The 14,402-nt window shown below is 38.9% G+C and overlaps 1 protein-coding gene across 3 annotated transcripts in view; it reads right to left on the bottom strand.

Moving 5' to 3' along the window:
* Nucleotides 1–14,402, bottom strand: part of PDE1A (phosphodiesterase 1A) — a 242,019-nt gene that overhangs the window by 58,878 nt on the left and 168,739 nt on the right. For all 3 annotated transcript variants that reach the window (XM_075180495.1, XM_075180497.1, XM_075180496.1), the window contains one exon: nt 4,105–4,218. In XM_075180495.1, the coding sequence (XP_075036596.1) occupies nt 4,105–4,218 (114 nt within the window). The remainder of the gene's footprint in view (nt 1–4,104; nt 4,219–14,402) is intronic.

The following is a 14,402-nucleotide window of genomic DNA, read 5'->3' as shown; positions in this document are numbered from 1 at the left end:
TATATATATACTCACACACAATATATATTAATTAGGGAGTGATTAAAGTGGAAGAGAGGGGGGGAGACATAAATTCGTTTTGGTACCTTTGTTGCCATTGTACTTTATTATTGTGGTTAAAACCCTTAGCCACTAGTGTCACTAGAGTTTTAACATGTAAGCAGGAATGGACATGGAACCCATCAATTCCAATGAGACCGTACCCACTAGCATTTGCATTTGCTGCCAGAAGCATTTGCATTGTTTTGGTATTTTTCCAAAGCTGCCTGCTCCATTTACTTGCAATCACCAAAAGTGAATGCATTAAGGTCAATGACGTGTCCTCCATTGACTCCATTGCAATCGCTCGTTATCGACAGAGTTTGACATTCAATGTCACTGACATTTAACACAGCGTGGGTAAGATAATATAATGTTCTAATACTTTCTGCTGTAAACATCTAATAAACTTTTAATCTGCATAGAAATTGTTTTATGTTAATTGTATTTGCAATCCCCTTCTATTTTTACGGATCAATTTTAGCTTTTTATGCATCTTCCTATTTTCAGTAAAGATTATGGAGAAAGCCCTCTTAGATATATAGACATGAGTATGTGGGATGTATGAGTATGTGCAGGATGTAATTGCTCACAGCACCTAAGACAGAGCCAAGTCTAAATACAGTCCTGCAAACACTAAAATTATTGACTCTTTATTTTTGCCTCTCTACTGTTAATACTGTAAACAATTGAATGATTATTTTACTGGATTGCAACTTTGCTGACAGTCAACAAATAAGGCAGATAAAAAAAATAGACACTGTTAAAATGTTGAAGTTGCAGTGGTACCCCTTAATCAGGGTAGATGACACCTCAATTCTGGAGAAATAATCTTATACTGTAACATTGCAATGAGCCAGATGAAAATGCTTGTTAGGGGCTGGCTGAGCTGAGCTGTGGGGCAAGGGGGCACCCCCCCCCCTGGACATGTCCCATACCTTGGGCTGAGTCACTAGGCTACCTACAAGTTTTCACCCTGGGCTAAAATTTGCCAGCTGTCCCCTGATACTTCTTATTGCAAAATTTTAATAAAAATGTCTAACTTTTTTAAAACCTGAGTGTGTAGTTTTCACTTAGTTTAACCAGACTAATAGCACAAAAATAATACTACAAATACCAATACTAAACCCAGCCAAATTAATCTGAATACAAAAACTATAATGACACTAATAGCAAAATAATTATAATCAGGTTATTAAAGCCAACACATTTGTGACTTCAGTTTACAAAATCAACATTATACTCTCATTTAATCTGTCAGTTTTTACAGCATGTTATTTACCAGTTAATTTTAAAAATATAATGTTTTCTTGTGGATTAGTTTTCATAAATGTATGTTTCTTCTGGCTGCTTTTCAATTGGTGTGACTTCAGAGTCTATAGATTACCCGCTGTCCAGAACATACAGTTACAGTATGAGTACACAGAGGTTTTACATGCGACCATGGTCCATGTTCTATGCGACTATGTTGAACTATAGCTAACACAAATCTTTCGAATATATTGATCTTGCATACCAACAACCATTTATTCAAATGGGTGCATAGAAAGAAAATAAAACACACAACATTCATAGTCCATCTGAAAAGAAATACAATTGGGTAAGATCTCTATTTTTATCTACATAACTGCAGTTACTATACAGATTAATATATCATACAGAGCCTGATGAAAGGTGCATCTGATACCTGTTCTAGGACCAGAGCTGGAATAACAGCCCATGGACTCTAGGCAAGATACTGGTTTGTGCCCCATTCTCGCAAAGAGACCCAAAACATAAAAATGGGTTAGAGTAATCTAGGCCCCTCAGGACCCACTGGCCCTAGGTTTCCTAATGGATTATCCAGGTTCTGTCTAGGACAGCTTATCTCCATTTTATTTGCAATGTGGATACAAAAACATTAGAACACAAAATACATATATACATCACCGGTAACAATTTTCATGTTGCATGGAAATCTTGTATGTCAAAATACCACACTGCTGTCCTCCAATTGGGCGACAATACAATTAGCTATGGCAAATACTATATTAAACATGCTGTTGTTTATAACATTATCAGTTCACAATTTTCTGTATCCCTGTCAAGTTGGAATGGTGTATTTTTAAACTCTGCATTAATGTTATGCATTTCTATATGATATGGATATTATGTAGACAAAGACAACAATGTGATTTACAGTTACAATGAGGACAGTAGTAATCTTGAATGCAGCTTGAAAATCATCTTGTGAGGGGTATTATATAAAAAATACAATTGTTCTCTGCACACATGCACACATATAGCTGTATAGAACATCTTCACTTTTAAGTCTAGCAGGGCCACATACATGAGCTGCATTTAGAGGGCAGGTGCTATAGTAGTCTCACGCTCATAGAGGTGTGAGCAAAAATGAGCACAGTTTTCATTACTGTCACTGACATTTGTGAGCACATATACACAGCAACGAGGCTACTATGGTACCCGACGATTAATTGAATTGACCCCATAGCGTCCATATGTGGGTGATGATATTGTGAATTGTAATTAAATAAATAAACCTGTACTGTAAAGTCAAAGTATAAGTTTAAATTAGTGATATCTGCAACTCTTTTTCTGTACTAACTAATATGCTGTTTTATGACACTTTACATGCCATTTGACCCCCCCTCTTTCTTTCCTTACCTTATTTTTACCTATTTTGACTTTTAACTGTCATGTCGCATAATGCTTCACTGGTGACAAAGTGAGGCAGGGATAGCGCCCTCTCTGGGTCTACAAAAGACATTATTATTACAACAAACTGTTGATATTTTAGCTGACCAAATATATATTCTATTTGTAGAACAATAAGACTTGCATTGCTATTTGGTTTGTGTCTTTCAAAGGACAATGTCAGTGGCTATTGTTTATTGTATTTTCCAACATAGTACATACTTGCCTACTTCCATTAGGTGACGTCCGGGAGAGGAGCGTGGCTAGAGGGCAGGGGGGGGGGGGGGGGGGGTGGGGCGCCTTGAATTGCATCATTTTGGGCCAAAATGACGCGATTCCCGGTGAATCGCGTCATTTTAGCAAATTCATTTCGGGATGCGGGAGAAATGCCAGCTCTCCCAGGAGTCTGGGACACTGACCCAAAAATCGTGAGTCTCCAGGACTTTCCGGGAGAGTTGGCAAGTATGACATAGTAGTTTAAATAAAGGGTGGAATGTGTAAGCTATAACCTAGGTGTGAGAATAAAGCACTATGAGTAGATAAAAAGTGAATGAAAGGTAACACCTTTATTAGATAACTGATTTCATTTGCAAGAAGGGACTTCAGTGCCTTGTAAGAAAGCAATGATTTCCTTTACTCTTAGATATTAAAGGTATCATCTTTTATTCACTTTTGTTTTTTTTCCGTTTCAAAACTACTTTAGTCTTCTATGTAACAATATTGGTGATGGCATTTAGCTGTGACAAATTAAAACTACTATTGATCCTGGGTCCAATCAATCCACTCTACTACTTTACAGTACTTTGTTTGTGCCTAGTCACCCACTGAAACACTCATGATGCATTAATATCATCTTTAGGATGCTTTAAAGTTGTCATTGTGACATACAGGCAGCCCATTACCCCATATTATTAAATGTATTCATGAAGCTCCCTACTCCTAATATTTTGAAAGAAAATATCTCTTTAAGTTCAGTGTAAAATAAAGTAACATCCGACCCCAAACTCTCTTGTTTTTTCAGTTCAAATTTGCAACAGAAAATATTAAAAATTAGTGATAAATGGTATGTGGTATATAAGGGACATAGATGTCATTTAATAAGTACGATGTATAGAGATCTTTTTAGGATGGTGTCCCATAAGTACAATATAAAAAGCTCTTGTGAACCCCACCTGTACAATTAGGTTTTGGTTTTAATATCTTGGAATTTCACACTTTTGCTGTGTGTCCAATTCCCATTATAGTAGGAATCTCTGGTATATTGCCAGGGTTCAGAAAACTGGTAGACACGTTGTTCCCACTTGCACCAAAAGCTTTTATATTGCAAACATCATGGCTTCAGAACACTGTTTGAATATGAAATGATTATACCTGGTTTCATCGATGTAAACTGCTTCCAATACTGAGGCTGCATACTCAATATTATTCTTCAGATCAGACACATTAATATCACCCTTCTCAAGCTGCTTCACCAAACATCTTAATCTGTAGAAAATAAAAGTAACAATTAAAATTGTTATACAATATATTTGTATAATTCCATAGGAAGATAACTCTTATTTGCTAATCACAGAATATGTGGATGCGCAGTTTATTTTGTGCAAATATTTCTATTTGTCTGAGTTGCGTGTATTAAAGTTATTTTATTGTTTGCCAATAATTATTGTCTGCTGCGATTTGTGTGGTTCCAACTCACAAAGCGATTTATAAGCAAAAAGCAAAGGAATAACAAATAAATAAGTACAGCCAATACATACGCCGCGCCCTGCTGGATCCAGCATACAGTCATTCAATCCTGAAGTCTGTGGTCAAAGTGACTGAATGCTGGTTCCAGAGAGCAATATATATACATTTGGTGTTGCAGTAAATACAATACAGATGACTTGGCATGTGTCCATAGGTTCAGGTTCCAGGACAGTCTAGTATAGTGTACTTCATACGACACCCTCCAAGGGTGGGGGTCAGCTCTCCAAGGGTGGGGATCAGCTCTCCAACAGCTGCATACTAATCTTCCCACCGAAAGCTAGTTCAATCTGGTCTATTAACATTACACACACACAATACCATTCTGATCATTTATTCCCTATAATCCATATCTTGCATATGCGATTGAACCGGATCCCTAGGGTAAATAGAGGATTAGAATGACACCAAACATGATATGTTTCCTGTAACCTGAACCTTAGATCTCAATAAAGTGCTTCTTGACATTATCATATATAACTATAAATTCAATAACATTTGTTCATAAACGACTGTGGGTTGGAACTATTCTAAAAAATGAACTATATACAAGTGAATGTGTAAGTATAAGTGTATGTGTGCGTTGTTTATAGTACGATTGCATCATAACACCTTGCGTACTGATCACAATTGCACAGTAAAACAATATTAACCAATATAACTTCTTTCATCCAATTATTTGACTTTGACACGTGTAACAAGGTGAATGTACACTTACTCCTTTGGGAAGTGACCATGCTTGAACGCTTCGCACAAGTATCTACAGGATTGTGGGTGGAAAGGTAGTCCCATGACAGGACAAGTGGCAGTTCTGTTGTACGTCATTATTTATTTTAAATTTGTATTAATAAGGTCGTTATATGGATAATGAAAAATGAAAAAGAAATTGAGATTTATATTCCAGATCTGTTACACCACATTTATCTTATAACAATGACAATTTGTGACTGTTAGTAGCAGATCATACTGTAGGCATCTCAAATTTGAGGGGCATATGCACCTATCTCCCTCCTAATATGTGAACCCCAGCATCTGCAATAAATTTAAAATAAATATAGAATCCACATATTCAAACTGTTCTATATTATTATTATTATTATTATTATTATTATTATTATTAGTATTATTACCGTTTATTTATGAGGCACCACAAAGTGTCCGTAGCGCCGTACATAGAGCATGGAGAAAACAGAACAAAACAAAAACAGGACACAGCCTACAGGGCATGACAATAACAAAGTGCAGTAAACTATCAACCTAGTAGAGCATAGGACAAAACAGGACATGGCATACAGGGCAGTTGAAATAAAGTGCAGTAAGTAATCAATCCACTAGTACTAAGGAGGCCTAAGTAGAGGGCCGGATGCTAAGAAGCTAGAGAGTGGAAAGGAGAGAGAACTAAAGCAAGCAAGAGAGGGGAGAGAGGAATAAAGTAAGCTAACAGGATTAAAGACAGCAAGGTGAGAAGACAATGGAGAAGATGAGATCAAGGGTAGGGGCCTAGAGGTGAGGAAATCGAGTATGGTAGCCAAGGGGTGAGAAACAAAAGGAGGAGGACACAAGGATTAGAGGGCCCTGCTCACAAGAGCTAACAATCTAAAGGGGAGGGGCAGACAAACAAGAGACACCAAGCAGGAAGTGGGTGTGGAGGAAGTGGAGGACTGGTGGATGAAAGTGAGCAGTTGGTAAGATGATCAGAGGAGTAAAGGGAAGGAGGGTGAGGAGTACTAAGACTGGTAAAGAGGGATCATGACAGGGAGGGGATATGATAGACAGAGGAAGGGTAAGCCTCCCTGAACAGAATTGTACATTATTGTACCTTATTATATATTGTACAATATTGTATATTATTTATATATTATATTATTATATTGTACATTATTGTATATTATTATTATAGTGTACATTAGTGTACATTATTATTATATTGTACATTACTGGGAAGGTGGATTAATAGATTTGATAACCAGGGTCGTTGTCACTATTAGGCAGCTGCCTAGGGTGCTGGGCTTTGGGTGTCGGCACTGAGGCCAGGTACAAATATTATTAATGTCTCTTAAGTGGGTATTGGGGAGGATGAGGGGTGGCATACTGGAGATTTGCCTAGGGTGACGAGAAACCTTGAGTTCAGAATGTAGAGTATTGTAAATTATGAAAGTAGCATCCTTTAACAACGTCAACACAGTGATAATTAAAGCTTAGATCATGTAGACTTTCTTCCTCTGGTATTTCACAAGACCTACACATGAAGCAGTCTTTGGAGCAATGTTTCATCAATTTGCTATGTTTGAACGATTGTTCCAACACCTTTTGCATTGAAATAGTTTGTATCTGAGTCTACCCCACCTTTAAAAAACCTAAACTAAAGGTCATTTGCAAGGAAGCACATGGACCTGTGGACCAAGATGCAAGGGAGGGCTGGCAAATTTTAGCCTGGAGGGCAAGACTCAACTCAGCAGCCTATTAGGAACATTTTAAAGGAAAAAAATACTGATGGTCCAGTGACACAGCCAAGGTAGCCCACTTTGGGACCTCCCCCCTGCCTCCTAGCCCAGCCTGCCCCTGCGAAGATGGCAATTTCTGCAGAAGTGCAGATGTTTGTACCAACCAATGAGAGGAGTGTGTTGGATCATTCCTTAATAAGTGTAGGTTAGGCACTCGAGTCCAGTACAGAAACATTTCATTTTGCAGGACCGTATTAATACAAAGAATTAAAGGGGTTGATAAAACGCATTTAGGGGGGTGTTTCACACTTTGCAGGAGGACACACTGCTTTTTCTAGCACAAAAAAGGCTTTGAATTCTTAGTTAACTCCAAAGGCCCTGAGATTGGCTCTCATCCCTATAATTTTAATGGACACACAATGCACTTATGCCAGAGAGTGCATTACTAGGCACCCTTCAACCAATACAAATACATGAAAGTGACACATAATAAAGATAGTGATGGTGATTCTCTCTCATGATTAATTGAAGACATAAAAAGCTTAACAGATCAGTAATTAAGAAGAAAAGCAGAAAATATTCCATTAATAAATGGGGTAAGATCCAAAAAGGTAGTTCGGACTCTGATGTGATGTAAAGTCATCTTGCACTTTAAAAAGTTCTAGGTGGACAACCAGACACACTTGCACAATGAAGAATATCAGGTCCACAGATTTTGTTGTTGTAAATGCCTCACTCACACTGACATATAATATATTTGAGTTTGAGATACCATGTTCATTTTATTAAAAAATGTGACTTATTCTGCTTGTTTTTTTGCATGAAATTGTTATCCCATGTATGCTTGGTAAATAAAAAAGGCATGAGGATTAATGTAAAAGTACTGGTATACAGGGGAGTGGGGACTGAAATTAAGAGTATATTGGATCTTTACAGTGCAGTGAACAAAATGTCATTATTTGATATTTTAAGCGGCGTATGTGGTCCTCTCCCTCAGCATCTGCAATAAATTACAAATAAATATAGAACCCCACATTAAAACTGTTTAACATTGTACACTATTGAGAAGCTGGGAAATCAGATCTGACGACATATCCTAGTTGAGTTATAAACAGAATTCAAAAACAAAACATTGTGAATTACGAATGTAACTGCCGTTAATGAAGTCAACAATGTGATAATGAAAAGCTGGCCTAGATGATGTAGGCATATTGTGAATAATGTATTTGCTTACAAATATAAATCTGCCTATTTATACCACCCATATTCATAGTACCAATGTTTCCTACCGTCCGATTCAATACAAATTTGGATTAAAATATGTTCATCATAGTGGCAATATTGGTAAATTTGCAAAGCTAGTTGTATTCACCATTAGACTGTAAACTTTATCAAACTGTGTCTTCTTTTTAATATTTGCCATACTTAGAAGGGTCCAGTTTCTTAGAAAGTCCCCCCACTGACAACACCATTGCTGGGCCGGGGGACCGTATGCTTCCTGGTTCATGCCTCCCAACTGTCCCAATTTAGGTGGGTCAGTCCTGATTTGAGGGCTCCGTCCCACCATCCCGATCAGTACAGATTTGTCCCAATTGGTGGGAAAGTTGGGAGGTATTCTGTTCACTGCTGCTCTACATGGCAGAGCAGCGGTGAATGGGTGCTGGAAATGGTGTTTGGAGTGGAGTACAGGTTATGATAGCGATTCAAAACTGATAGGCATGTCCTGGGGGTGTCCCCACGCCCTATTGTGCTACGGACATGCCCTCATTGTGCTGTGACCACACACCCATTGTTCAGTGGCCACCCCCATCCCCACATCCCGCTGCCAGAGAGACTAGTGTTGGGTGGTATGCTGGTTTCTGGCCCTACCTCTGGTGAATAGTTATCTTGTGGAAGCCCAAATGTTGAACTTTGCACTTTTATCCTGTTTTATGTATGTCCGGTTTTCATCACTGTCTAGAGTTGCGGAGCACAGCGGCACCTAACACATCAAGGATAACAAAAGTAATAATAATGATAACAAAATTAAAACTGTTTAAAATGTAATTAGTAAACGTTGCAGGGCACATGCACACTGTCACAATCAGCATCTTGCAGTTCCTGTCTGCCAGGAACTATGTTAGACCTTTGTATATATAACACACCCCATGTGTTAGTCAGACCATTTTTATATAGAAAAGTCCATAGTCATGTCTCAGAGTGCATTGTATTGGAACTACCCTGCACAATTCATTTCTTTTGCAGTTAAATCACTGGTTCCATTTAATATTTCCATATGTCTATTAAACTCACATCAATATAATTCTCTCAAGCCCTCAGTTTTTGCTGCTGCTGCTGAGACTATGCTCATTGTGTATAGATAAAGCTACCCATAGGCACATGCCTGTTGTGCCTAAGGTTCTACATTTATCAAATGGTTACCAGTTCAAGTGCTCAATACAGCTCAATAGTTTGCACTGATTTCAGATCAAGGTAATCTAACTTCAGAAGAGTAAATGAGAAAATATTGTCTGTTCTTACATTCAGCTTTAAATGCTTGTTTATACACATCAGGCAGCCATGAGCCTTGGTTTTCAGTGGTCTTCTCTATTCCCTTTCACTCTTATCTCCATTACAGTCTCCTTACCGCTAAAGAAATGTCTGATAAGTAAGCAAAGTACTTTTATCTTTTATCTGCATTATGGAAGAGTTCTGGAGCAAATTATGTTGAGGTATGGCCATATCACAATGGTGGGTGATTGTACCTCAGGGCTATGCTTAGCACCTCTGAAGTGCTAGGCAGACAATAACCCCAATCCCTAACCTGAAAATGCCCTTGTATTGCTGTACACACCACATAGATTGTGCATGAGGCACCCACAGCACCTACTCACTGCTGCAAGTAGAACATACCACCATCAAAACCATCCCTCCAGCAATCCACTGTTGGAACAGTCTACTAAAATCAGGACTGTCCTGACTAAGTTGTGAGAATTGGGAGGTATGTATATACACACATATAGGAGAAGATCTTATCTGGAAAGAACACAAGCAATATTGGGTTCAAATTGTCTGTTTTACTGCAGCTTGTAGCAGGCACAGAGCAGAATATACAGAAACATTTATGCTCTAATGTTTATACAAATTTATAAATCATATGGGAAAGCTTTAAAATGAGGTTTGTGTACCGTTAATGTGCGGTAATTATACAGCACTGTTGTATATTTTTGAGAGAAACGCTTGATAGAGTACCAGACAGATCAGTTTGGGAGGGAAGTGAACAGCGAGAATAGCAGGTAGCATAGTCACTGGAACAGTGTGTCAATACGCAGTCCGCGGAAAAGAAGGTACTGAACAGTAGCTGTACACTAGGAGGTAACTCAGAGTAGGTAGCAACGGAGTCACTGGAACAGCGTGGAAGTCCAATATGTGGTCTATGGACAGGAGGTACTGAACAGTAGCTGTACACTAGAAGGTAACTCACAGTACGTAACAGTGGAGTCACTAGACCAGCGTGGAAGTCCATTATGTGATCTGCGGACAGGATTCCAGGAGCAGAGAGAGAAAGAGCCAGGTCCTACCACTTGCAGTGAAGTGAGCACAAAGAACAGGCACCTGACAGGTAGATCAGGGGCTTTAAATATCCCTCCAGTAGATTTGGACCAATGAGGGACAAGTGGGAGGTCTTAAATGGAAGAACGGGTCTACACATGAGCAAGATGGCGCCCACCATTGGGAAGTTGTGGCCGCGATTGCCGGAAATTCTGCCTGCTGGGAGAAGGTAAGACTGCCAGTACCCGCTTGCGGGACCGGCATGTTACAACTACTGTACATTTCCTACTTTCATCCAACCCTTCTTCCCCTTGTTCTACCCTTCAAGTCGTAGGCAGTCATAAGTGTCATTTGTGAATAGACATGAATTGCATGCAATTGCATTGATTGGCGTAAGGTCCATTTCTGAGCTTGTGCAGAACTATTTCATGCGAGATATGGCATGCAAAAGGACTTGTGTCCGAAAGTTATTCAGGCCCTATATATATATCTCACAAATGTCTCCTATTACCACATGTATCTCACAAACTCCATGTATTACCATAAATAGATAGATAGAACACACACACTATTATTACCACTTGTATATCTCAAATGTCATTATTACCACATATATATATATATATATATATATATATATATATATATATATATAACAAACCCCATTATTACCACATGTACATCTCAAATTTAATTATTACAACATGTATATCACAAACTCCTTGTATTACCATAGATAGATAGATTGATTGATCACACACACATTATTACCACACTCAAATGTCATTATTACCACATATATATAACAAACTCCTTCATTACCACATGTATATCACATACCCCATTATTACCTCATGCATACCCCAAATTCTACTATTATAACATGTATATCACAAACTCCATTTTTACCAATATATACAACACCTATACCTATATCACACCTTATATATCCTCATATGTACAGTATATCTCCCAAACTCCATTACTGCAACATGTATCATAAACATACTATATTGCATATGTATTATAATATCCAATATGTATCACAAGCAAATTTCTATATCTTCGTATAGATCACATCACAAGTTTCCATAACATCACTATATGTATATCACATTGCTCTAGTATATACCACATTGTCACAATATCAAACCCTTATGCAGCCATTTTACCCCTATGCATCTATTTAAGCCCATAGCACATTGTCCCCAAAGTGTTCTTTAATGCATATAGTGTCACATAGTAGGCCCAGCTGTCCATCATTGGCCTCTCCTGCTATTGATGGCAGGAGAGGTCACTGGGGGATGTTGTTTGCGGCCGTGTCATTGGTGGGACATGGCACAAAAGCGTCAGTGTCGGAGATAGGGTCATTACATCTATAAGGCTCTAGTTTTTACCATGATTCAGGGAGGTAGGTAGCCATCTTGCCGGGGACCCAAGATCGGAGAGGAGGAGGTTCTGGACTCCTCTGGCGTTTGGGATGTGGGTTCACAGCAGAGCTGGGTGGGCTAAATATATATCTTGAGGAAACAGACCATATTAGGAGAAAACCCTTTTTAAGATGCCCCAGCAAGAAGCAGGGGGGAAGCAGATGCAGCAGCAACTGTAAGCTGATAAACATAGAAAAATAGAAACATAGAATTTGACAGCAGATAAGAACCGCTTGGCCCATCTAGTCTGTCCATTGTTTTATTAACCTCTGGTAACCTCAAAACCTATTTGATCCTTTATTCTTTATAAGGATATTTTTATGTCTATCCCAAGCATGTTTAAACTGTTCTACTGTATTAGCCTCTACCACCTCTGATGGGAGGCTCTTCCACTTATCCACTACCCTTTTTGTGAAATAATTTTTCCTCAAATTTTCTCTGAACCTACTTCCCTTCAGTTCCAGGTGCATGTCCTCGTGTTATAGTGTCCCTATGTTCTCTTCCTTTGAAAAATGTTTCCCTCCTGTACCTTGTTCAAACCCTTGATATATTTGAAAGTTTCTATCATGTCCCCGCTTTTCCCTTCTCTGCTCCAAACTATACATATTAAGATCTTTTAGTCCTTCCGGGTAAGTTTTGTGCTATAAGCCATGCGCCATTTGAGTTGCTCTTCTTTGTACAGTCTCTAATGTATTTGTATCCTTCTGGAGATATGGTCTCCAGAACTGAACTCAGTATTCTAGATGAGGCCGTACCAATGGCCTAAGCAGTGGCATTATTACTTTTTTCTTTCTGCTACTGATTCCTCTCCCTATGCAACCAAGAATCTGACTACTTGCCTTTTTCATTGCTTTGTTACATTGCTTATCTGCCTTTAAGTCACCTGAAATAGTGACTCATAGGTCTCTTTCCTCCTTAGAAGTTTCCATTATAATGCCATTAATACTATATTTAGCGTTTGGGTTTTGGAGACCCAAGTGCATGATTTTGCATTTTGTGGCATTAAACTGTAGTTGCCACCTTCTTGACCATTCCTCTAGTCTACCTAGATCATCAATCATTTGTTTAACTCCTTCTGGTGTGTCTACCCTATTGCATATTTTTATGTCATCTGCCAAAAGGCATACTTTCCTTTCAATACCATTTCCAATGTCTCCAATATAGATATTAAAATGCACTGGTTCAAATACAGACCATGGGGGTACTCCTCTGGTAATCTTTCCCTCCGGATAAAAGCCCCAAAGAGACGGGTAGAAGCAGCAAGGGGAGCCCCACCATCAGGGGTACCCTGAAGAGCCTCACCAAGTGCAAGATGAGTGCTGAGAGAGAAGTGTCCCTAAGAAAATGCCATGTAGAAGGGTGAGTGCGTGGCGGCTGCCACAGGAGAACCTTGTGTGTAAAATGTGCAGAATCAGGAGGCTTATGATGGAAGGTCCCTGGATACTTGGTAATGAAACATAACCACATTGCAACCATTAAGCTACTGTGCTGAAGGTTTTGACATTAAAGGAACAAAATTTAATTTCAACCATTATGATCTGTGCCTAGCACCCAATATTTCTTTAAATTCGCACTACACCGCCACTTGTGACCACTCCACTATATCTGTATTTAATGAATATTCAGGGGACCTCTGGTTGCAGATGACACATCCACACGATAGCCAGAGCAGAAGAGAAAGGCGGCAATGAGTGGGGTACCACACAATAGGATACCCCAAGTAAAAAACTGAAAATCTAAACCTGTGTTTTCAAGGGACTGCATATGCCCAGCCCCATGAAGATGCAATGACTGGCATAGCATGTACTTGTTAGAAACATGGGCTAGAGAGTGTATCAAACCAATGATTAAAGTTAGGGCAGGCATTATATTTCTAGTCTATTATACACATTTTAAAAGGAAAAAGTACTAAAAATGCACTTTCCAATATAAAGTGTGTCTGGAAGGTAAAGAAGACTTCTCATAGAAAGTATAGGCTGTGGCCTGATTTCCAGCGCCTCCACAAACATCTGAGAAAATCTTTTAGAGAGGGTGAGCAGGCTTTCTGTGGACACCCCCAAACAAAGAAACTTCTGCATTTTTGCAATCTACACTCCTTGAATTTTATTTACATATATAGCTCCACAAAACTACAGAACATTTTGTGGGCTGTAACATTTCCCCTAGCCAGAATTTAGTTTTACATATGCCCAATCTGCCTAGCTCCTCCCATCAGAACATGCCGGGGCCCAACCTAAAGGGAGGATGACTGGCTTTTTGAAGTTTAAAAAAGTTAACAGCAGCTGATTCTCTCCTCTTTTGATCTTACCATGAGGATATCCAGACATCAATCAACTTTTTGATCAGTGGCTTATAGCTTACACAACCGTTTACATAAATGGAAGCTCTCAGACTTGGTGTTCATCATGTCCCTTTGAGAGGATGCCAAGGCATCCTCTCAAAGTGACGTTCTTTTACTCATGAAGCAATTGATCATACTATTCATGCTTTACAGCCAGATGAAGCCTCACTAACTTGCAGT

This window comes from Mixophyes fleayi, chromosome 7 (assembly GCF_038048845.1).
Source record: "Mixophyes fleayi isolate aMixFle1 chromosome 7, aMixFle1.hap1, whole genome shotgun sequence".
Taxonomy (NCBI): domain Eukaryota; kingdom Metazoa; phylum Chordata; class Amphibia; order Anura; family Limnodynastidae; genus Mixophyes; species Mixophyes fleayi.
The sequence above is the reverse complement of the archived record's forward strand: the minus strand, read 5'-3'. Positions and strand labels throughout refer to the sequence as shown.